General features: G+C 30.2%; 1 protein-coding gene across 2 annotated transcripts; it reads right to left on the reverse strand.

Moving 5' to 3' along the window:
- Positions 1 to 362: 362 nt before the first annotated feature.
- Positions 363 to 9,768, reverse strand: LOC8262546 (TORTIFOLIA1-like protein 2). 2 transcript variants are annotated; one of them, XM_002527768.4, is made up of 9 exons: positions 9,565 to 9,761; positions 9,345 to 9,387; positions 8,303 to 9,046; positions 7,340 to 7,534; positions 7,123 to 7,225; positions 4,525 to 5,174; positions 3,399 to 4,103; positions 1,891 to 2,056; positions 363 to 777 (listed from the first exon to the last, which is right to left on the reverse strand). In XM_002527768.4, exons 3-9 carry the CDS (start codon positions 9,005 to 9,007, stop codon positions 761 to 763), a joined length of 2,541 nt encoding a protein of 846 aa, XP_002527814.2. In that variant the 5' UTR covers positions 9,008 to 9,046; positions 9,345 to 9,387; positions 9,565 to 9,761; the 3' UTR covers positions 363 to 760. The 2 variants fall into 2 exon arrangements, with proteins under 2 accessions (XP_002527814.2, XP_048227312.1); XM_048371355.1 differs by lacking the exons at positions 363 to 777; positions 1,891 to 2,056 and adding an exon at positions 2,092 to 2,342 and having other exon boundaries at positions 9,565 to 9,768.
- Between the last annotated feature and the right edge of the window lie 15,649 nt (positions 9,769 to 25,417).

Consider the following 25,417-nt stretch of genomic DNA (forward strand, 5'->3'; position numbering starts at 1 on the left):
CGTATAAAACCATACATGCTACACAATAATGCACATCTTTATCCATTCACCTCCTGGAATATATATGAATTTAGCCACTTTAGCACTGTGATTAGTATCTATAGCCTTGGCATCCTTGCTTGAATCATCACCAAGAACTTTCGTATCATCGAGAGATAGAACATTACTCTCTATTTAAAATTCTGTTATTAACTTTTCGTCATTATTATTATTATAATTATTGAACTGGGCATCACAAGTTCCGGACTTAAAATGCAGTATATTGTAATAATTATTCATACCACAATCTCGCTACATGCTGCAACATTAAAAATTTGTTAGATCTTATGCCAAGCCTACTCATATGTATACCATAGAGAACGGATCAAAGATGCTGAGAAATCAAACATTTATCTGGTAGGGTTGCTGAAAAACAGTAGATGCTGAAAACTTTTGTAGTAGGAAAGCCAACAAAGTTAGGAATTAAGCCGCAACGGTGTGATCCGTGTAGAATGGCTTCTTGTTAACATGCCTGATAATTATCCAGCAACCAGAATACATAAAGTATTTTCATCATCTCAAGGCAACACATTAACCACTGATATCAATGGAACATAAATTCAGCCCCCCCAGTTTCAGAACAAACTCTTTTTCTTCAAGAAAACATACATTCCATGAAAAAGCATAAATCCAAAGGCCAAGATTCAGCATCAGTTGCATGAATACCTACTTGAATGAAGCAAAAATACAAATGCAGTGGAAGCCATGCGTCTAGACTGAATTATCTGCAGCTGTTTCCTGCAAAAAGTAAATGTAATAGAGTTGTTAGTCTTGAAAGTATGGACTAGAACAGTAGTGTACGATATGCTGCTGTGCTAGCAGATTGTGGTGTACTTACTGATTACCACAAAGAAGTGCTTAAACAAACCTTATTAACTTATTCCACTGTTTAATTGCTACATACATCAGATCTTATGCCCTATTTGCTTTTTGTAAAATAGGGAGACCTTGCGCAGTCCTATTCCTATCCCAGTTCTATAAGGAGGAAAGGAGACCTTGCAACAGCATTTCCCCTATAAGATTCCAAATGATTCTCTTATGTATAACTCTTTTTACTCCCTCTTTCTAAAAAGATAATTCACTTTTAATTTATAATAGATTAGAAAAGTTAGTATATTTATAGTTGATACCATTAATTTTTACTATTTTTTATTAGAGTACCCTTTTGACATTTTAAGTGTCAACTAGTCACATTAATTTTGTTGGACTTACCAACTCATCCATTATTGTTATATAATTTTTAACCATTGAGAATCAAATAAAAGATATAGTATTATATCAAAACTTAAGAATATCTAGAATAAAAATGTATAATTTTGACCAAGTTGAAATTTGATGTTAAGTGATAATATTTATGTTAGTAAATGAAAGGCATCTTTTACATAAGTTAACTAACAACTAAAATTAAGAAAGCGGACTATCATTCGAGATGGACAAAAGAAGAAAAAACAACTACCCTTTTGGGACAGAGGAAATAATATTAATGTTAATAAATGAAGAGTATTTTCCATTAGTAGTTATTCGACTAAAAATTTTAAGAAAACAAAAAAGTGAATTATAATCTCGGACGATGAAAAAGGAAAAAAGGAGTACTTTCTTGGGGACAGAGGAAGTATTGTCTAATATTTATGCATGTGCAAAAGAGTGAGTATAATTTTGAAAGAAAATCATTAATGGCCGTTAGCACTCAAACTAAAATGAAGAAAACTTGGTTTAAAACGTATATAGGATAGATATTCACATAACCACATGGAAAATTGGTCGTTAGCACTCAAAACTAAAATGAAGAAAACTTGGTTTAAAACGTTTATAGGATAGATATTCACATAACCACATGGGAGATTGTCTTACCCCAGAGATGGCACAATCTCATTGTAAGCTGAGTGATAGATCTTCTTTCAGCAGGATTAGAAAATTCCATGTTAGCAGCCTCCTGAATTGCAGACAAGAATTCTCTTCTTGCTTTTGCAGAGAGCACCAAATAATCTGGTCCATGAATTGTGCTCAAATCCACCATCTAAATTAGAGAAATTTATGGTTTTCATTTGAACATTGTATACAAAAAGATGAGTATATCAGAACTGATCCTAAAAAGCTCAAAGAAGTAACCGATCATATTAGACAATTCAAACAGATATGAAAAGTCCAAACTGCTGTGAACAATTGAAAACAAACTTAACTGCACTTCTCTATGAACCAGCAATAACAAAATATTACTTATTCCCTCAAATTGCATTGCATGGAATTGATTGCAGAGAAATGTTCCAAGTCTTTGCTTAGTCATATATGCATAATTTTTGCTGCTGGAAACAAAGAATGTGAAATGTGCCCAAGTAAGAACATGGAAAGTACAGCTACAACTTTATGGTCTAATTTTACTTTTAAGGCTTTGAAAATTTGATTTTTTTTTCTGTTGCAAAATGGTTGTCCTTTCACTATGCACATACAAAACTACAATTCCGCTGTAGGAAATCCATCTGTGGGTGTGTCGGTTGCACTGTTCCATAATATTCTGGTATGATTCAACATTAAGAAACCCACCAGTGAATTTAACACCACATTCCATGGGTCATGAACATCAACTTTCAGGTCAACTAGATAATTATAGGTTGCTTATCACAATATAGATGGAATCCATTTATCTGTATTCAATGGACATAGTATTTGACATGCAAGCTACACACATGATTAGAGCATTGACTCCAATTTGCTTCACAAAACCAAAAGAAAAAAAGGCAAAACTACTAAAAATAAAATCATACCAAAAGAAATTACAGCATAATTTAAGTCTGCACTAACTTGCACCTAAAAGAGAAGTATTAACACCTCAGGGAGTGAAAGCAACCTTGAACCCCTCCCCCCTTCTTAGTTTTCCTTCTTTGGGTATTCATTCTTTATCTTGCACAATTTTAGGAACAACAAGAAGAAGCTTGGGCAAAAAAAAATTGGGAAAAACATGATATTGCAAGTCATGCATTTCTTCTTCTTAATACATTAACTAAACAACTCATCTTCTATCAGCTAGACAAAATTAAAAGAAAAAATTGATGAAAACTAGAGAAATTATTGTCCATCTGAAATTAGAAAAGCAAATGGTTGCAAGCATTAAAGCAAACCATAATTAAGTATAGTCAATAATCCAGATGTAGTTAGTTTAAAGGACAGATAGCTAATAAAGCCCATTAACACTAGAACTCCCACATACACTTGCCAACTTATATAGACCGATTTCTAATATTATGGCTAGTTATGTAAAATCTAGTCAACGATCAAGAAGTACATTATACCGGATTCAACACCAAAACAAACCACATACAGGTAGTGAAAACAATAATCAAAATAGGTAATGAAGCACTTACCTGCTGCAGCCAGGGGACTATAGAGTTGGTAAATCTTTGTTCTAAGAAGTAAGATGCCAAAGTGTTAAGAATGTCACTAACAGTCTTGTGTGATAAACTTTCCAGTACAGGACCAGTTCTATCAAGAAGCTCAATTAGAAGAAGTTCATCAGTGGAACAAAGAGCTTCTACATATGCAGAGTCAAGGTCCCCTTCACACAGAAAACCTTTCACACGTTGCCACAAGTAACTGCTGTTCACCTGACCATTTTCTCTTGCATTGGCACTTGAAACTGAAGCAAGGGCAGCATCTACTTTTCTTGTGCAACACATGCTCTGTGCTCTCTGTCCAGTGCTTTTCTGCATGTCCGTCCTTATGTCATTCTTATGCGTCTTAGCAGTAGGATTGGTCCATATCTCTGTACCCTGTTTGGCCAAATTGCTTGATCTGCTTCTATTGTATGTTTTTTCCTCCCAAATGTCAGAATTCTTTGCAGCTAACAATGAAGATTGTCTATTGCGAATGTCAACAGATGGCCTTGGGGTAGATGTTGAAAATCTTGGAGAAGAAACACTTTGATTCTGCTTCATAAGTTTTGAGATTGCTGAATCAGAATGTCTTGCCCCATGCATAAGAGCTTGAGCAATTCTGTCAACCTCATGCTCCAAAACTGATACCTTAGACCTTAATATAGATAGGTTATCCATTATTCCAGATGAAAACACCTGCAAACAAAATTACCATTAGAAGTAGGTTTCAAAGTTGTAAGGTAAAACAATGTGCAAAACTTTGATTTCCCTGGTGCAGCAAAGGAAATAAGCACTCCCTCAAAAGGAAAAAAGTATTCAAGATATTTAACACAATAAAAGCCACAAGATTAGATTGTAGATTTCTCTGTGCAGTGATTCTTCATTAAGTTAGAGCCTGCAAGATTTGTGCAAAATAGGCTAGATGCAAAAGAATTTCTTTCAAATAGCAGATATAAAATATCTGAGGTAAATAAAGATAGCAGTTGTTAATTGTGCCTCAACAGTAAGTCCATATATGGTTTTGCTAGAATATCTTCATTTGATATGTCAAAATCATAGTTCTGAAATGTTGCAAAACCACAAACCTATTCTACGGATTCCAAATGGGAATATTTACCTGTAGCATCTCCATTAAGTTAGACTGCTTGTTTTCAATCTCCAAAAGTTGTTTCTGAACGCAAGCCATTTCATTGGCCATCTGTGAACAACATCCATGTGAAGGTTGAAAACTAGTCTCTGTGACTGTAGAATCAAGACTCCTGCGATCTCGAATCTGTGCAGAGTATGTTTGTTCCTCGTTGTTGATCCCTTGAGCTGCAAGGCATTGATTTCTTTCCTTTAACTTTGACATATCACCCTCCTCATGGGAAACTGTCACAAACTTGGTCTCAAAGTTGTCAGCAACTAGGTTGGATACTGATGAACAATCTTGCTTGTCATCAACGGGTACATACTCACACCCATTATATAGTGTACTTGCAGTGTCAGAGTTGATTCTTTCTAATGTCTTGGTAATGGAACTACCCTCAGATTCCTCATTACGGAGATCTGCTAAAGAAACATTATGAGATTTAGGTACTGCTATTTCAATTTGCCAGTCATCAGCCTTGTGATGCTGAGAATCCAGGTAGTTTTGACATGTTTTCTTAACAGATAAAGGAATCCTTCTTTTAGCTAAGTCAGTAACAGCTTTTTTTGGTGTAACTTCCTTCCTTGCAGAGTCACTGGTGCTGGTAAGGTCACTATAGTCACCTCTACAAAAAATTTCTGCATGGAGAATATGATAAGCAGCTGAAGGTGATTTAAAAGAACAGAAAGCATGCTATTACAAAAGAAACATCCAAAGGAAAATTCTAAACATATAGGTAAACCATACTATAGGCTTCTAAGGAAACCACTGCCATCTTATTAACCAGTCAGGAAAAAGGATAATTCACAACTTGAAGTTCACATTAGTATAGTTTGTCGGTTTATTAGGCCGCATATAGCTGATAACTTTGAATTTAAATTATGTGATGAGCCATAACTGCATAGATTTTTCTCCTCTTCTTTTCCTCTCTTGCATTTATAAATGTCGACTAGATTCAATACTACAGATGAAAACTGATTTTAAGGGTGAGATGAACTATATAAAGAAGGCATAAATTCATTTAAGGTCTAAGATTTTTTTTTTTTTTTTTCTCTTTTATGAATTCAAATCTTTGTTAAACTAAAATCCTTGGGTTTTAAGTTTTCTAACCAAATACAACAAAGAATGTTTACCCTTAATCAAAAGATGCCATGGAAAAGAAAATAAATTATAGGGAATTGATATCATATTCCTCTTGTATAGTTTGAATGAGATAAAAGAAGAGACAAAACTAAATTTTATTTTATGAGATAAAAGAAGAGACAAGACTAAAATTTATTTTATAACCATATCCTTCTTAGATGACTTTTCCTTGTTGACATGCAAAGGATATAATGGTAAACTCAAGTTGTATTATCCTCGTTTCTTTCTTTCCCTTGGTTCCCTCCCAAATTAGATGGAACAAAAAGTGGCCTTCGACAGTAAATGGAAAATGGTTTCACTTCCTTCCTCTCATCATTTCATAACCAAGCTGGAAATTTCTCTAAATTCTTCCTTTTCCTTCTCATTTGCATCCACCCAAAGAAGGAATTAAGAAGTAATGTCATGAACTACATGATTCTCCAAAGAACCATATATAGTAAATCAAAGTGCAAGGAAACCAATAGAAACGAGCTTTGTGCATCGTCCAAAATTACAAAGGAGCTATTATCTTATGTACTATCTTGAAGGTAACACTCATCTTAGAGACAACGAAAAAGGAATGGTGTGGTTCTATTGTTTAAGATCAAACATGCCACCATATTGCAATCAATTTCTTGTTCAAGTAACCAATTTTAATGGTGAACTAATAACCAGTTAGTTCATATTTCTTTTAATGGTTTTACTGCATATTACTAAAACAATTTATTGAGTTTTTCAATTTACAATGCTTCATTTGTATATACCATTCAGGTGAAATCAATTACTTTAGAAAATGATCAAGCACTAAAAATTATGTTGGAAATTGCACAATAGCCCAAATGCTCCCCAATTTTAGAAAATACAAGGATCATAATTTATTTTCCTTAAATTCAGGAAATTATTTAACTAATTTATCTCGATATTATTATAATATGAGGCCATTATTTTCTGCTTCAGTTGTCAAAAAATAGCCTCACAGTAACTTTTAAGTTCATGTAACTCTGTTCTTGCATCCTAACATGTCGTTTTACTTTCTAGGATCTATTAAGTGGACTTGCATGTTTAATTAAGCAACTTCAAATCAGAGCATTAGCAACCAGTTGTGTATTATGAAAGTATTTGAATGACTCTGACAGTTATTTGGCATTGCTGTGGGAACCATGCTTTAGAAATTTTAGATTTTATTGTTTTTGTTGCATCTACTTTTTGGAACCTACTTTTAGAGAAAGCATGTTGTACTTTGCTTCTTTCAAAAGTTGGATTCCAAAAAGCAACTACAGGAAAAAGAAATAAGAAAGAAAATAAAAACCAAAAGCAGGTGGGAAAATGAATGCCAAACTGGCCTCAATTAGATTCAGTTAAGAAAGAGACAATATGACAATTATAAAGCATACAAATAGTGCATATATTTATAGAATCCAATCAACCAGATGACTAGATCAAGTTTAAGCATGGACAATAAACCTTTTATTGAAGATCCAGTTTCTGAGGGTTCAGGAGTATCAGACCCTGGAAGACTTTTCCAATACTGTAGTGCATGGAGTACTGTATCTCTAACTGGTTTGACCTATAAGTAACACAAAAGGGATATTATAATTAATTGTAACAATTCAGTAAAAAGGGGAAAAAAAAAAAAAAAAAAAGCAACATTCTCCAAATGTAAATGTAAATCAACATCAACCTTGTCAAAACGGCATGATTCAAGAGAACGGATGCAAGAAGGCTTGAACAATCCCAGCCAAGACCCACCACATGAAGCAATTTCCGCTAATGCTGCAGAAGCTGCTTTGCGTGTTGTCCAATCGCTGTTTTTTAGTGCTTCTTGAATACTAGTCATTGCTGCAGATAGAACACTGTGCGAGGGAGCACCCCCTGCCTGAAATAAATTTAAAATGAGGCCAATGTCCAAACAAGTTGAATTCAAGATGAGACACCAAACCAAATCTTATGTAGTAAAATAGCTTATGGACTAAAGACTCATTTAACATCTCAACTGCTGATCACATGGTCCATTATCAATATAAAGAACCACCAAGCATCTTTCTCATAACTAGAGCAACAAACATAGCAAAACACTTACACCCATAATTTGGATATGTAATTGATAATTTGGTGATAAGGCAATATTTTGCCAGTTCCTTTAGCTGCATAAGTTAGAAGAATCTATTAAAATGCGGAAACAAGAATTACCTAAAGTCTGCATATCTGCATAACTATTTAGATGAAATAAAAAAAAAAAACGTTAATAATGACCTTCTGTTTCATTCATAAGTATCAACCAAGGTGAAATTTCTTGCCATCATATTGTTAGATGATCTAATCTGACTCATGTCACAAAATAAAGTATACTTAAGAGGAAGAAAGCATGGTGCCATTTTAACCTAATTTGATAAGAATATGGAATTAAGAACAAGTCACCATTTGCAACCCATCTTGACCATCATAAGCTACTGACATGTTGAAATATACCTGCAGCAATATTAAATAAACAATGCAGGACCCTTATCATTCTTACTCAAATGCACAGGTTCAAACAAAACATGCCTCGAGTATTTTGCAGTCAGCGATACTGGGTAAATGCAGAATAATCGAAGCTAAAAAGTACACGAAAAAATAAAGTTATTGGCCATAGTTAAAAAGTCACCTGAATAACACTTCTATTCAACTCAATAACAGCTGGTTTAGCCATGAAGTGTGGATTCTTAAGCAACTTAATGGTCCGAGTTAACATTCGCTGCAAAATAGGAACGGGAGGATCATGTGTATTGTCAATAACCCTAGCCAAACACAATGCTGAACCAAACTGCATCTGCTTATTCTGTTCACCCAGAGCTTCAAAGAGAGGTTTAACCAACAAAACAAAAACTCCACCACTCTCATCCCCATGATGAAGACTAGTACTCAATTTAGAAGCCAAAACACCCATTGTTTCAACACAAGCATCCCTCACAATGGAGTCAGGATCTCTGAGCCTTTTGACAATAGTAGCAACCATCTTACCCACATGCGGACCCATAAGATTGTTATGAAAATGGACCAAGACACCCATCAATCTAACACATTCCTTTCTAACAGAACTTTTTTGCTCCTTGTCAGTGTCTAGTATACAAGATAGAAAAGGGAGAATCCCATCTGGGGATAATGACTGAGCTGTTTTCTCAAGCTCATCAGCACCTATTTGGCAAGTATCTCTATCTGCAAGCTTGTTAAGTGCATTAACCACTTTCTGTTTAAGCTCAAAAACAGCTTGTTGTGCATTAACCCTAGATGATGGTGGTGGTCCTCCTCCTCTGGGTTTCATTTGTACATGTGCCTTCATCCTTTCTAATTTTTCAAAATTTTCCTTCATATGGATGCCATCAGAGCTCAACCCTCAAAATCAAGAACCCTACAAATACACAACGATCATAACATTAGAGAATAATAAAACTTGCAAATTTATTACCAAACAGAAATATCACCAATTTTTTACCATTAATTTCACACTAAGCAAAACAGGAAATTTTATTCAAAGTTGAAAAGGAACTGACCCAATTAAAATCTTTTAAAGAAATACAAAGACTAACTAGATGTTACCAACAAAAATAGGTAATATATAAATAAACAAAGGAAAAACGTTTTTTTTTTTTTTTTTTTAAAAAAAAAAGCAATAATAATAACAACAACCAGACGACAGTGTTTCTTACCTCCGTTTTCTCGGCAACCAAACGCAGCCTCAGTAATCTCACACTGAAAAACAAAAACCAAAAAAGAAAAATGTAATTCAGCAGAGAGAGCTACAAGAAGAAGAAGAAGGAGAAGAAGAATATATTAAAATAAAATAAATTAGAGAGATTCAAAAAATATTAAGAATAAATAAGAAATCAAGGGAAAAAAAAAAAGAAGAAGAAAAGGAACGAATCTCACAGTAATTCATTTTCTTTTTTCTTCGATAGATTCAAATTTCTTGTTTTGAGAGAGTGAGAGAGAGACTCTGTGTGTTGGCTTCAAATTTCGCGCTTAGTACTTCGTTTCGAATTTGGGGAGCCTTTGTTTTTGTGGGTCCTACTTTTTTAAAAAAATAAAAAAGGAATTTAACATATTTTACCGTTCGATTTACGCCACGTGGATGTAACACTGTTATTAACCGACGATAAGGATCGGTTTCTTTTCGAAATCAAAATATCACACGTTTGGAATTTATCTCCTAATATTTTTTATTTATTACACAAATTGTCTCTTCGATCGTTTTTATTCTATTTAAATACCCTCGTATTTTTGTAACATTAATTATTATTTTTTTTTTAAATTATTAACAGAAAATTATAATTTAATTTTTAATTTTTTCCCAAAGAACACTCACAGAAATTTATTCTTTATTGAACTACAATAAATAATTAATTTTAATAAATATAGTAACTAATTTTATAGACAGTGAATTTTAATATATAATAATAATAATTAATTATCTTAATTATTAAAAAATCTTAAACTTTATATTTATTATCAAATCTAGTACGTAGTTTTTCAATTTTCAATTTCAAAATCATATCTTAATATTGATTTCAATTTTAACATTTAATAAAATTATATATTAAATCTGCTAGCTTGGCATGAACTCTAACAATAACAAAAAAGAACCGAGTTAACATTAGAGTTGTTGATTCGTTCTATTAGTAAAATATTATTATTTAAGTATATAAATTAATTTTTTCTTTTCTTAACTTTAGAGTTTTATTAATTTTATAAGTTTAAACGATAATATTTAAAAATGAGGGTGTTGACTTAATTCCTTATTTTTATTGTTATTGCCAGAATTCAAGCTACGTTAATAAATTTAATTAATAGTTACACTTGTTACGATTCGATCTATAGACCCGTGACTGGCATTAGGGAATTGGTAGGATTAAGGCCACCGAAACTCATAACAAGTCTAACTCATCAACAATTCAAATATGCATACATATATATATATACATGCTACTCAAATATACCAACAATTCATTCGCATGACCACAACATAATTAAATAAATCTATCAACATGATCGCTTAATATTTTCCCATAGTTTTAACAGATCAAAATAAATTGTTCAAGCTTTGGAACTACTATTGTGGAGAGTCTAGGTTTTTAAATAATTTGGAATGCAAAAAGTAAAAATTAATTATAATAGGCCTGAAAAAAAAAAGTCAGGCTATCAAGAGAACGATGAAGGAAAACTTAGCTATCACCTAAAAAATTAAAATTGAAACTGTTAGTTTTGAAAGTAAGTTAAAATCATATAATCCTAAAATAAATACAGTTATCCTAATAAAATATTTATTTAATCAAAATAAAATATCATATTATATCAAAACACGTCATATGCCGCGATTCATAAAAATACAATTTAAATATTATGGGACGAGTACCCCAGCAGAAACCTAAACTCCAATCCTATTAGCTATTCGGCTCTCTTATTCCAATAAGACTGGCGCCCAAAGAGCAAAGTTCGACTAGGGTCCTTACATCCAACTTGATCACTTAATTTCCAATAAAGCCGGCTCCTAGAGAGCAACGCTCAACGAGGGACCTTTCCCCTGGCGATCAAATTCTCATAGACCAAAATGTTATACTCGATCGGGGCAAATCCTAAAAAAAAATATTCTTTTATTACATGTCTCTGTTTAATACTAGTGAGCACGCGGTCCTGATGCAACCTATCAGGTGGCATGTTCTAATGCCACCTCATCCCAAAGTTACAATCATAGCATCAATAATAGTTATAAATAGTATAAATCACAAGTAAATATAATTATTCAATAACATATTAAGAATTAAAGTTGAATAGCCTCGAGTACAACAAACATAAAAATTATATGTAATAATAATAATAATAATATTAAATAACAATAAATTATGATAGCAAAAATAAGGATAATAATATTAATAATGATATCGGTAGTAACAGAAATAAAATTAATAATAATAACGCTAATAATAATAATTGTAATAATTTTTAATCAAATAAAATTACTAATAATAATGCTAATGATGATTATAATAATTACTGATCAATTAATAATACATTTAATTTATACATGATATAAAAGCAGTTGATTATATGACTTTAACTCACAATTCTGTCGCGCTCTGCAATCTGCTCCTGCGCCTCGGGTGGAGCTAGCTAGACGAATGGATTATCTATTTACGAAAATAACTCGATTAATGAGATATTTTTAATTTTTTCTAGGTCTAGACTCCTAGATTAGACTGTCTACGAAATTCCTATTCGGAAATTCTATCGAAAATTCGGCAAAACCTCTCCAAAAATATGGAGTGAGCCACTTATTTTTCTGAAACAAGAGATCAAAGTGATTTTTCTCCTTTTTGCCAATAAGTCGACAGCGTTACACTATCGGGATACTCCTCGTAAAACGAGTCCAAAACCTGTTAAAAACACTTCAATATTCAATACATATTTATCAGGAGTCGGGTCGTCCATAACTGCATTATTTTTCCGACTCTGTAACACACCAGAGATCACAATTAATAACAGACGGTCTGTCATTAATATTTATTCCACAACCAACCCATAAAATTTTTATGGTATCTAATTAAATTATTCACAACCGCAATTATTACAAATCGAATAATAATTAATCACACTAATTAATTCATAATATTTGTAATTAAATTATCAATTAATAAAATTAAATTAATTAGTTATAACTAACAATTAATGGGTTATTAATTTCTAAAAGTTTTGAAATTATTTTTAAGGTCCAAATGAATTTTGCCGAGCCAAAAATTAAAAATTCTGCACGTCTGAGAAACATCAGGGTCTGAAAGCCGGTACCACCAACGGTGTCGGATTTCGAATCCAGAAGCGCCTACGCGAAGCTTGTGTTTCAGAGAGTCCGAAAATGTAAATGCTTTTACCGGAAACTCGCCCGAAGCCACCAGATAGAGATCAGAAAGTTTAGCGGGGGAGCTTGGCTTGGGGGTTTTCGACGGTGGGGAGCTCGTTTCTGGCATTAGATTTGTGGGAAAAGGGCGACATACGATTGCTTGCAGTGGTAGCAAGGGGGGAGCTTCCCTTCCTCCAACTCATCGTCGGTAGCAAGAAGGAAGAAAAAGGAGGCGACGCCGACGAAGAAAGGGAAGGAGAAGGAGTTTGCCGCGGCTAGGGGAGGGGAGGTGCAAGCAGTAGAAATGGAAAGAAGTGGTTGGAGAGGGGGTGTTAGCGTCCGGGAGAAGAAGGAAGAAGGAGGAGGAAAAAAATGTTTTGTTATATTTATTTATTTATTATCTTTTTTTATGGGTATTACAACATTGGAGGTTAAAATCGAAATCAATATTAAAATTTGAACAGTACATGCTAGATTTTATAACAAGTGCAAAGTATAAGATTTTTTTCATAATTAAGCCTAATCAATTAATATTTTGTATTTATTCCAATTTTAGTATAATTTAATCATTGATGATTTAAACATTTTCAAGAATATCTATATTTGGAATAATATTACTAAAATATTATATAATTTAATTTTAATTATAAAATTAAATAATTTTATTACTAGCAAATATTTTTATTATTGTTCTATTAAATACTTGATTTAGATTGCATTAACTAAAGATTAATTTCAGACTAATTCAATATTCAATAAAAGAATAAAGTAAATAAATTATCTTTTTACTAATTTAATCCTTTGACTCAAGAAAAAATTTAATATAATAAAATGATATAGGAAATAATTTGTGTATAAAATGATATAAAATTTTTCTTTTTATCTAATCTCTTTACTCCATTGTTATTGTTATCTTATGTTTATGATGAATGGCTATGACCCATAAAATAGTTTTGAGATTTTTTTTATTTTATTCATTTTATTATATATAGATTAATTTTGAGATATCTTTATTTTATTTATCTTATTATATCAAGAAATTGGGTTTATGCTCTAATAAAAATAAACTGTCTTTGAGTACTATGCAATTATTTTTTAAAGTAACAATAATATATTTGTTATTTTAAAAAATAATTGTCTACTCCTAAACACAATCTATATGGATAAAATAAAAATATCTCAAAACTAATCTATGGGTCATATATATAGACTAAAGTGCAAAGAAAATAATATTAAATATAAATATAAATGGATAAAGTAAAGGTATCTCAAAACTAATTTTTGGGTCATATATATAGACTAAATTGCAAAGAAAATAATTTCAAATATAAATATCCAATTGAAGTGCATAATTCAATCGGTGTGGAACCTAACCAATTCACCAGTTGTACTCGTGAAGAAAAATAGGTTAGTTCAATTAAAATTGAAGTAAGTAAATTTTTTTTTAAAACTTATTAAAACTCCCATAACCCGCTATAAATCATGAGAATTGATGAGTAATAATGAACCGAGTAGGTCAAAACAATTAAAATAAAAAGTCTTTAAAATCCCTTTTTAAAATATTCTGATAAATAAAAGATATGTTTATCTTTTAATAAGATAAATAACAAAAATGTAACTAGCCCTAGAAAATTTCAGATACTTCTTTTTCTTTTTTGTCGTAATTTGTATTTTACACAAATACTCTAATTGCAAATCTCCATTTTCATTGAAACTTTCAATTCAAGTACTTAGATTCACAATTTTTACCACTAATCTCCATGTTTAGCTCTTCCATTGTCACTTTAACTACTACATTATTTAATTTTTGTGAGATTAATAATTAGTTTATGTCAATCTCTTTTTGACTTTATTTAATTTCAATTTGCTTATTTCATTAATCAAATCATATCATCCTTGGTTTATTATCTTATTTATTGTTAAAGAGTTATAATAATAGGATATATTATATTGATGAATTAGCATGAGTCAATCTTTAGAATGGACAACTATAATTGACGAGTAGTTATGGAAAATCAAAAAAATAGGAAAAAAGAGAAAAAATATTAGATTTGTTTTAGTACAACAACAAGGTATTTCACAGTACAATAGATATTCATTATTTTTAAGGATTCTCAATTTCAAAAAAAAAATGCTTAGATTCTTATTATATAGTGCTTAAGCTTTTACCTAACAAAGAATTTACAACTTCAATTCTTTCTTCGTTTGAGTCATAGTACATATAAATAATTAGTATTATCACCTGTGTGATGCCGCGGGTATATCAAATTCACACAGATAATGTTATTACGATTTACATAAGTATAAATATAACAATAAAATATAACAATATGATAAAACACCATAAAGTAACAAAAACATTATATAGAAGTAGATCGGTGTCTGCAATTTATTTCAAATGACGCAAAAGTGCATATAGAAAAATAATTATAAATTGCATATATAAATTGTATATAGAAATGACTTTATTTATATAAATTATTACACAAACAATATGTACCAATAAATAGGCGGTTCTTTCAGTTCTTTGCAGTTATTACACCACACTTGGTTACTAAAATTCTGTATGCTAGTTTTGCAAAGGGGACACGCTCTATACCACCATCTAGTTGATACATCAATATTCTTAATTTCAGCCTTGCAGGTAAATTTTACGTCCTTTAAATTATGTAAAACAAAATAAAAAATAAATAGTAATTATGGTATTATTGTGTAATTAATATAAGCAAGCACCTTACAATATATTAAAATAACTATACCTTGTCAACATGAATATCTAAAGCTAACAGCTCAACAATTGTTTTCCTATTTGCATTTCTTTCTACTTCTATGTCACATAGTTGACGGTTATCAACTTCTATTTTTATGATCTGTTTCGATGATTGACTCAATCTGTATAATTAAATTGTAAGGTTTTTTTAAAACTTTCTCTATATAGAGCCAATTGGCTCTATACATAACGGATTGGGTTTTTGGCAATTTGACGTCGTCTTTCTCGATGATTTTACGTTCAAGTACAGATTCTAGAAGATTTTTTAACGATAATCATAATTTTTATTGATAACTATTTAAATTTTAAAAATTAAATTTGGATATTCATCAATATTATTTTTAAAATTATCGTCTCCCTTAGGGTTTCCTTTGAAATCCTACCTCTATAAATAGAAAGAGGTGATCAAGATTATGGTTAAATAGAATTTGGAAAAAAAAAAACAAGTAACAACGACATTTAACAAAAAAAGAACATTGAGAAAGAAGAAAGAAAGAAAAAAAAATAGAGAGAAACACACAGAGAGAAAAATATTGTCGTTCTTCAGAACCCAAACCACTAAGAAAGAAGCCACTGAAGAAAGAACTGTTTTTGAAAAATTATTTTTAAATCGATACAGGTTTTCTCAATACCAGATCCAGCACTAGATTCCTATCTGGTCTTTGACTCAACTGCATCCTCATTGCCTGAGACACGCAGATCCATCATATACGGTGACAACTTGAGGGTTCCTTCAAACATGCATCCATCATCATCCTAAAATTGGTTCCTTCATTTTTTTTTAATTTTATTTTTGCTATTTATTTTTACAAACATGATTAGGGTTACTATTGTTATTTATGATCAGTATGATTAGATTAGGATTTTTGTGAATCTACATGTTAATTTGTTTTTGAATATGATAATAAGAACTTTAGAGTTTTGAATATGATAATTTTTCCAATTAGAGTTTTTGAATCTGATTAGGCACATGCAATAGGATTAATGATTAGATTTATATTTTCATTGAGATTCAATAGTTAAATATGATTAATATGATTGCATGATTAATTTGCTATTTTTTTATTACTGTACTTCTTAGTTTCTAGGGTTTTTATTAGTTTTAGGGTTTTTAATTGTTTGATTGATTCCTGTTGCTTTTACTTTTGTCTTTATTTCATTTTCTTTCATATCTAATTAATTTATTCTTTGTTCATGTGAAATTCAGCTATGGGGATGCAAAATACACTGATAAATCAATAGAAAGCCTACTATGAACCCTAGAGTCGATTGGCTCAATGCAGAGTCAATTGGCTCTATATTGAGCCGATCGGCTCTGTGCTTAGAGTTGATTGGTTGTGTAGCCCTCAATTCTAATTTTTTTAGCTTTTGATGTATTTCCTGTTCTATATTAGTATTTAGATCTTTTTCCTTCGCAATTGTAGTTGTAGGCCAGGTTGTAATAATTAGGTTTGTTTTCTACTTTTATTTTATTTATTTTTGCTTATTGTATGATTATTGAATATGTATTTATGTAATTGATTAATGAAAATGGGTCACATAAACTCTAGGTTAAAACTGGATCCAACATGAACATTGTAGTCCAATAGGCTAATCAATATTAACTGGGCCTAAAACCCTAAAATTGAAGTAGACTTAATGGGCCTTAGCATGTTTTAGTTAGGATTGAGCTTAGTTAGAATTAGGATCATAATGAATGAGCCTTTTCATAAAAAGTAGTACATTAGGTCTAAAGACTGAAAATCAAAAGTATACTATATAATTGGGCTAGACTAGGTGGACTACATACATAATTAACTAGTAAAGTAGGCTAACAACTCCAATATGGACTGGGCTTGAATAAAATGGGCTAAACTTAGGTGAATTATGTGTGTTATTTGGTATGCATGTGCATATATTGCTTGCATTTATAGAGAATAATTTGTTAAACAATAAAATTAAAGACTACTATACACAAATAAGGAAGTTGGCTTCTAGATCCATCTCTGGATTTTATAGCGTAAGCTTCCTTATGGAATATGAGAAATGCCACTCATTAGTAAATGTGTCCCGATGATTACTCAGTGGTGACTCCCATCTCTGTGTTAATCTCAGTGACTAGTTAGCGTGTTCTCAATTACGTTGAAAAGCCTTATAATGTCGTAGTCGCTAAAGACACTAGGGTACGCGCCCAAAACCACCGCCCACAATGATCATATAAGTATAAACTAACTCGATTTAGCATCTGACCTTGGCTTTTATGTATTGTCATGCAGTAATATATTCTTCTAGGTAACTGTCTTCTTTTTAATATAAATGGGAACTTATTTTCTTTACATGAAAGAACTATCCTAGGTATGAATACTTTTTTACTGTAATGCGACCCAGTTATTATAACAACTTCAATTAATTTGATTCCTAAATTAATTATTAACAGTCTCATGCCATTACATAAACCTATGCTAGGATTAATATTATGCAGTAACATAATAGGGATATTTTTCTTCAATGTCAACTCATGATGCGGGAAACCATTAAAATTTAAAGTATTTAAAAATTTTATTGGATAAAGAACTTCTAATTTGTTTGTACTGTTCGATATTTTACATATTAAATCCAAACTATAATAGATTTTTTCTTTTTCAGGTATTAAAGCAGACATCTTGTTATTAACAACATCAACAATTCCGTTAGTAGGAATTATAAATAGCTATATCTCTAATATGTAATGGATTTGCATAATTATGAAGTAAATCGGGATACGTCTCTTGTATTATCTGTTTTATTGCATCGTTATAATTCTTAACTAATAAGTTATCAAGAATATTAATCCATATTTTTGTTCGTCAATATTATTATATTTCAATATAGGCACTTTACCATCCCCGACTGATAAGATTCATTTTGAAAAATTTAACAATTCATTGTTATCGTTATTACTATTGGACACAATAGATAATCGCATGTTAATAGTTAATTTATATACCTTAAAAAGACTCCACAAGTAAGATTTCATTATTGATACATTTATAATGTCTATTTTACTACCATTTACGACTACGGGTAAAATTTATCTAAAATCACCTCCTAATAACATAATTTTTCCTCCAAATGAATTATTTAACTTTTTTTTCTTTCAAATGGAACAACACATCTCTAAACGATATATCTAATGCTTCAAACAATAACTGTGACTCATAGGAGCTTCATCCCAAATTATTAAGCTTGTTTCTTTTATCAATCGTGCTAATTGAGTACCTTTCTTAATTCCCACATAGAAAACTCTTTTATATTGATGGGAATCTTAAATCTAGAATGAGTTGTTCTACCACTAGACAGTAATAATATAGAAGCATCAGACAAAGCAACAACTACCTTCAGATCTTAGTTTGGATATAATAACTTCATATAGATATATTTTACCCATTCTGTATCCATAAATAAAAAAAATCCCCCTTTATCAGACTCAACTGCAAATATAATATCATAAATTACACATTGCTTAGAATTTAAAGTTAAAATCAAATATCATACTTACATTTCAAATCCAAAGTATTACAATTTAATTCTTCAACTAATAAATGATTTTCAGTGTTGCTAATAAAAGATCTATTGGGTAAATGTAAATTATAATCCGATAGAGTACACAAATTTTATTAAAAATCTTTCAATCTCAAACAATACACGGTCTTTTAAATAGTTATTAGAAATAGACAAGTGAGAATATCTAAAGTCTGATGCAATTCATACATTATATCATTAGTGAATTTTTTTCAAAATAAATTAAATAATTTATTTGGATCACCAATTTCATAAAACAATATAAGAATAGTAAACAAATTTTATAATTCAAAAGATGATATAGATAAATCAACCTCTTCCATTGCACTAATCCATTTGATGTCATTTCCTATTAGACCATATGCACTACACGTGGACTAGAAAGTAGGATGTAAAACTCTATTGACAGTTCTAATATCTTTAAATTTTGGACCTTTGACGATATTTAATAACATTCTCAAATAATAAAGTTTACCTGAGCTAAGATATACGTAAGCGATTCTACCAATATAGTGTCCTTTTTTCGTTTAGTCCATATCTTTTCTTTATTATGCCAATACCCATTTAGTTGAAAATTCTAGATATGTAAGACTTCTAGCATCTTCATAAAGACTATTAGTATTTATCCATTCTATAAACATAGTTTGTTTGAATTGATCATTATTTGCAATATAACTTATATTATCAAACAGTCTAAACAACTCTATTTATATGTTCTAAGTGTACTATTAATTTTTCAACTGCCGGGTCTCTATATTGTATTGGAAACTCAAATAGTCACCATGCAACTTCACATAGTGAAAGATAACGACAATCTAAATACATTTTTATTTCATTAATAATATTATCTTCGCTATTTTTACTAAAATCAGCGTCCATTCCATAATTCTTGAGAATTTTATAACTACCTTTGTTGATTTATTTAAATAGATACTTTACCATCATAGATCTATAACAATATTAAACATAAATATGGGATTCATATTTACAAACTAAATCTTTATTATAAGGCACAACAAACCGATTATCAGTTTTTCATAATAAAATGTCCATTATTTCTACGTTTGTATATAGCAAACCCATCAGCATTAATAATTGCTTTGTCTTGATATTTTTTTAGAAAATACTTACTGCATTTATTATTTTTCATACATGGCGAGGATGGGTTAATTGGACCGTAAGGACCACAGGATTTTTCTTAATTTAATGTCATTAAAAATAAATTTCTCACTGTAGGGTGGAAATATATGAAATTATCAATTTAAGGTTGTTTTGAAAGAAAAAAATATCAATTTAGGGTAGTGGTCAAAGTAAGAAAAGGAATTTGGTCCTGTCCGCCTATTAGTCCAATAAGCAGACAAGGCCAAATTCTTTTTTTTTTTTTTTTAGTATTTGCAGTTCTGTATAGGTGATAGGTGTAGGCATGGTGTAGTTGTGCAGTGTTATATATATGTGGATATGCAATGTGTGTATGTTAAATGTTAGTAATAAAGAAGAGTAGTGTTCCAGCTAGTGTGCATGCATGCAACACTAGCTGAACACCCTATTTAACTTTTATTTTTTTTAAATAAAAGTTAATGTTTAACTCATGAAGTCTCCTACTATAACTCACTTCTTCTTATTCATATCACTCATTTCCGTCTTTCTTTATTTCTTTCAATTTTCTTTCTTCCATATTCTTTTATATTTCTTTTTTTTTTCTGTGTTTTTCTTTTTTTGGTTGGTGAAGAACAAATTTTTTCTACATTCTTCTCTAAAGCTTTCAATGAAGTATTCTTTCTTTTTTTCTTTATTTCTTTCTTTTGGCGGAGTTGAAGAATTTTTTTTTAATATTTTTTACTTTAGGAAGATAATAATTGTAAGTACAATATTTTTATAAATGTTTATATTTTTTTGTTTTAGAATTTCTTTTATATTATTATACTCATAATATTTATAATTTTATAAGTATTATTGAAGTTATATAAGAAATCGTCATATAAGATAAAAAGTTGTATCTGTAATGTTTTTAGATTAAATTTGTTGTTGTTATTTATTATGTTTATTTTTGTGTGTATTATATAATTTGTCATTTATAAATCTTTTATATTTTACTATAATTTTATAAATCTTTGTGATAGTAAAAACTATAAAATCTTGTAAATTATCATACATTATGTTATATAACTTTTTTTTATGTTTTATCATAATTTTATAAAACTAAAATGATGATATAAAAATAAAACTAATTATAATAATTATAATAATAATAATATAATAAACATTATATATTTAGAGTCAAATGATATAATTTAAATATTTTATTTTTATACAATAAAGTAACAATAACTTATCTTAAATAAGATAATTAATTTGTATATAATGTTTTTGCAGTATAATAATATTGAAATTTTATGGTGATAATTATTACTGCATTGTTTTTTTTATAATAATATATAATGATATTTGGATATGAATGAGCAAAATATTTTGTCAGTATGATGAAATGTATAAGTTTGCAGTCAAATTTAAATGTATTATATTTTATAATAATATTTAGATATAAATGAGTAAGAAATTAGGAATGAAAAAGTATGATGATATTTAAAATTTGTGTAGAAATTTTTTTTATTAATTTTTAGTATATTATTATATAATAATTTAATGTTATAATTGAATAAGAAATTACGTAAGTATAAGTGATATTTATAATTTTTCTAGGTCTTTATTATTTCTAAAAGATATCGTCATATAAGGTATGCATTTTTACTTAATATGCTTTTTAGATATTATGTTGTTATATTTCATAATTTAATATTTGTATTGGATGAGTAGTTTATTTTGTGTTTAAGAATAAATTAAAATGGATTTATCATAGCGTAAATTATATTAGAATTATGTGTAAGTTGAAGTTTTTATTTGTTGTAATTAATTAATAATTAGTTTAGATTTTTTTAATAATTTATTTATTTCTTTGTCTAATAATTAATTTGTTATTAATTATATTTTATCATTGATATATAAAATCATAGTAGGGCTTACTCGAGTTCCCGTGGTTATACGTACTAGTAAACAACGAAGAAAAGTGTGAGAATTATTAAGCATATTAGAAAATATTAAAATGAATCTTGAGGACAATAATGATGACTTGACTTATTTAGTTAATCATATTATAAAAATTAATAATTGTATACAAGAAGTTGTTTGAAAAGGAAGTTTAAGGACAAACAGTGAAAAATATAAAGCCCTTCAAAAATATTTATGTTATCCAAATGAATAGGGTATCCTTGATTCTCTATAGAATAACTATGAAGATAGAGGAACTTATAGAAGACTTGTTAAAGAATTTATTAAAGAGTGTGTGAATTGGGTAGTAAGGAAGACATCTAGTTATTCTATTGGCAAGCGAAATATATCACGATACCTTATATTGCCAAAGGTGAATTCTAAGTTGCTAGAGAAAGATAATAAAAGATCAAAAAAATTAATTCCTATCCATATAATTTTCATGTTAATGAAGTTTATTATGTTTGAAGGTATTTATATTTGAAGCAGCTTTTAAAGCGTAGTTATATTCATAAAAGTTTACATGACAGAAACGATATCCACTACATTGTCGTTACTTATTTATTGGGATGGTGATATCATTTATACTCCAATGGGTGCATGTTTTGTTAGTAAATATTCAAAAATAGTGACGTTGGATGAAGAGCTAAATCTTTTTGTATTGCTTTACAATATAAAAAAATACTTTGCAACTCACTTGCAATGTGGAAATTACTAAAATTTTATTTAGACAACCAATTTTTAACTATAGTGGGAATCTAATATTTACAACATGTCAAATCTAGAGAGAAAATGACATTATGATTACCCATCACCCTGCTAATTAATTCCGAGATTGTAGTTTGTGGAGTTATTTATCGAATATCATGATGGTAGATCTACAAAACAAGTAGTACAATCAGTTGAACCTCCATGGTGTAACCTGAGTGAAATGAGCGGGTGTAGTCAGAGCTTAACTAACGATAGGAATGATAATGAGGATAAGGATGTAGATGTAGATGACAATTTTGATGATGATTAGAATTTTAATACTGAATGTAACACAAATAATGAGGAGGAAAAGGATGATGATAGTTATGAAAATGAAACTGCAAATGAGGATGATGAAGAAAACTACTATGATAAGGATAACGAAGATGATGACAATATGACAATAGCATTGTATGACCATGTTGGTATAAGCTCACCAAGCTTCGAAAATATGAGTAAACATATGTATCCGAACTGGTTTAAAAGCACCAATATAGAGATGATTGTCCCTCGCGATGGATCAAATGTAGATGGTGTGTTATGGGATCCGTCTTCTAAATTTCGTATTGGCATATGTTCTTTGAATCAAGAGATGTAGTTAAAGCAGTTGCAAAAATATATTCAATAAGAGTACACCGACAATTTCAAAATTCAGAAATGAAGAACAACACCATTACAATAATTTACAATCGTCTGGAAAGCTACAGATGGAGATTACATGCAACAACAAAGAAACCAAGTGGATTTTAGGAGATTACTAAATATACTGGTCCACACAGATGTAGTGCCACCTGCTAAATCACAAGATCACAGAAATTTTAACTCAAATTTGATATCAAGATATATTCAAAATATGCTAATCGAATAACCAGATATCAAGATGAAAGCTATACTGGCACATTTGGCAGAAAGATTTAGTATACCAGCAATATATTAGAAGGTGTGGAAGCGAAGCAAAAGGCTAGTGCTAATGCTTTTGAAGACTAGGATGAGTCATATAAGAAACTTTGTGACTTTATGCACGTTGCAGTGACCTTGAATAGGGGGTCTGTATGGGACATTGAAAGTGAGGAGTATTGCATCAATAATCGACTCATTCGCGGCGTCAAACAATTTAAAAGGATGTTTTAGTTATACAAGCCTGTATTGAAGGATTCAAACATTGTAAGCATGTGTTATATATTGACAGTACATTATTGTTTGAAAAATATAGGAGTGTATTGCTGACTGCTGAAGCAATAGATGGTAATAACAAGATATTACCAGTTGCTTTTACTATTATTGAAAAGAAAAGCAATGATAACTAGGAGTATTTCATGACAATGGTTTGATATCATATATGTGATGATCGAGATGATATATGTGTCATTTTGGATCACCATATTGGTATAAAACATTCAATGTCATATCAGTCGTGGCATAAAAATCCGCATCGATATTGCATACGTCACATTGCCAGCAAGTACAACACAAAATTCAAGAATGTGGGAATGAAAGAAATTATTAAGAAAGCAGGTGCGTAAGATACCTTTATAATTGTCTCTAATGGGATTACTATGTTCTATCTTATTAATCATAACAGTATACTAATAATCACACTTTTATCTCTGAAATAGGTTGCGAACATCAAAATAGAAAATATAATAGGTGTATGAAGAAAATCAAAGCTAGGCATAAAAAAATAACTATCTAGCTTGATAATATACCAAAGAAGAAGTGGACACTATCATATGATGATGGCCATCGGCATAATGTTATGACAACTAACTATGCTGAGTCTTTAAATTCTACTTTAAAACCTATAAGGGGGATGCCTATTACGACTATGATGTATGGTATGTTTTTGAAGTTGGTCGACATGTTCAATAAGCACCAAATGAAGTATATTGATGATATTGTTGAAGGCTGTATATACCCGATTATTACATCGAGGTATTGGAGCATCGTGTAGAAGGCAAATGGTTATCACGTTAGAACATTTAATAGGGAGACTGGTGTCTGCTTGATTACTACTACCTATAACAATGCACAAAGTAAAGACAAACATAATCAAATGGTTAACCTATCAAAACAAACCTGTAGTTGTAGCAAATTTAAACAAAGTCGAATAATATGTTCACATGCAATTGCTGCATGTATGAAACTTGGAATTGATTACATGATGTTCATTGGAAAATGGTATAATATAAAGAGGCGCTTCAATGTTGGTCCACTAGTTTCATACCCTTAGGCACCAAGATTACTGGCAAAAATCCATTGAACTCCCTTTAGTTCTTAACCCTGAATGAAAACAAAAGAAAGGAAGACCAAAAGCAAAAAGAATTCAGAACGAAATGGATTGGAAAAATGCAGAAGATGTAAGGACTAGTTTTTGTAGCAAATGTGGTCAAACTAGGCATGATGCTAGAACATGTCGTAGATCTTAATTTATTTTCTATTTGTTTGAATATTGCTAAATTATTTTATATATCTTACTTTATATTACTAAGCTAATATTTTATTTGTATAACTGAATATTTAAGCCACATTATTGTTGCAATCAGTTAGCAGGTTATACTTTTATAATGAAACGAAAGAAAGGCAAATGAAGTAGCACCAATAAACAAGAGTTTCATACTATGATTATGGTTGATAAATATACATATCCTAGTGGCAATGCTTGGTACGGCAAGAAGAGATCATTTCTAAATCAACCAACTCATGCAACATTGAATCAGAATTGTGCAAATCATATTTTTGTAGGTCGTCACATAACCAAATTGAAAGAGCTTGGAAATATTATTGTT

This window comes from Ricinus communis, chromosome 2, assembly GCF_019578655.1.
Source record: "Ricinus communis isolate WT05 ecotype wild-type chromosome 2, ASM1957865v1, whole genome shotgun sequence".
Taxonomy (NCBI): domain Eukaryota; kingdom Viridiplantae; phylum Streptophyta; class Magnoliopsida; order Malpighiales; family Euphorbiaceae; genus Ricinus; species Ricinus communis.

Coding starts and splice junctions, on each gene's coding strand:
- LOC8262546 (XM_002527768.4), bottom strand. CDS start 9,007: ATGAAGGAAAATTTTGAAAAATTAGAAAGGATGAAGGCACATGTACAA. Junction 7,226..7,339: donor AATCATGCCGTTTTGACAAG/GTTGATGTTGAT, acceptor TGTTACTTATAG/GTCAAACCAGTTAGAGATAC. Junction 5,175..7,122: donor AACTGGATCTTCAATAAAAG/GTTTATTGTCCA, acceptor TTCTCCATGCAG/AAATTTTTTGTAGAGGTGAC.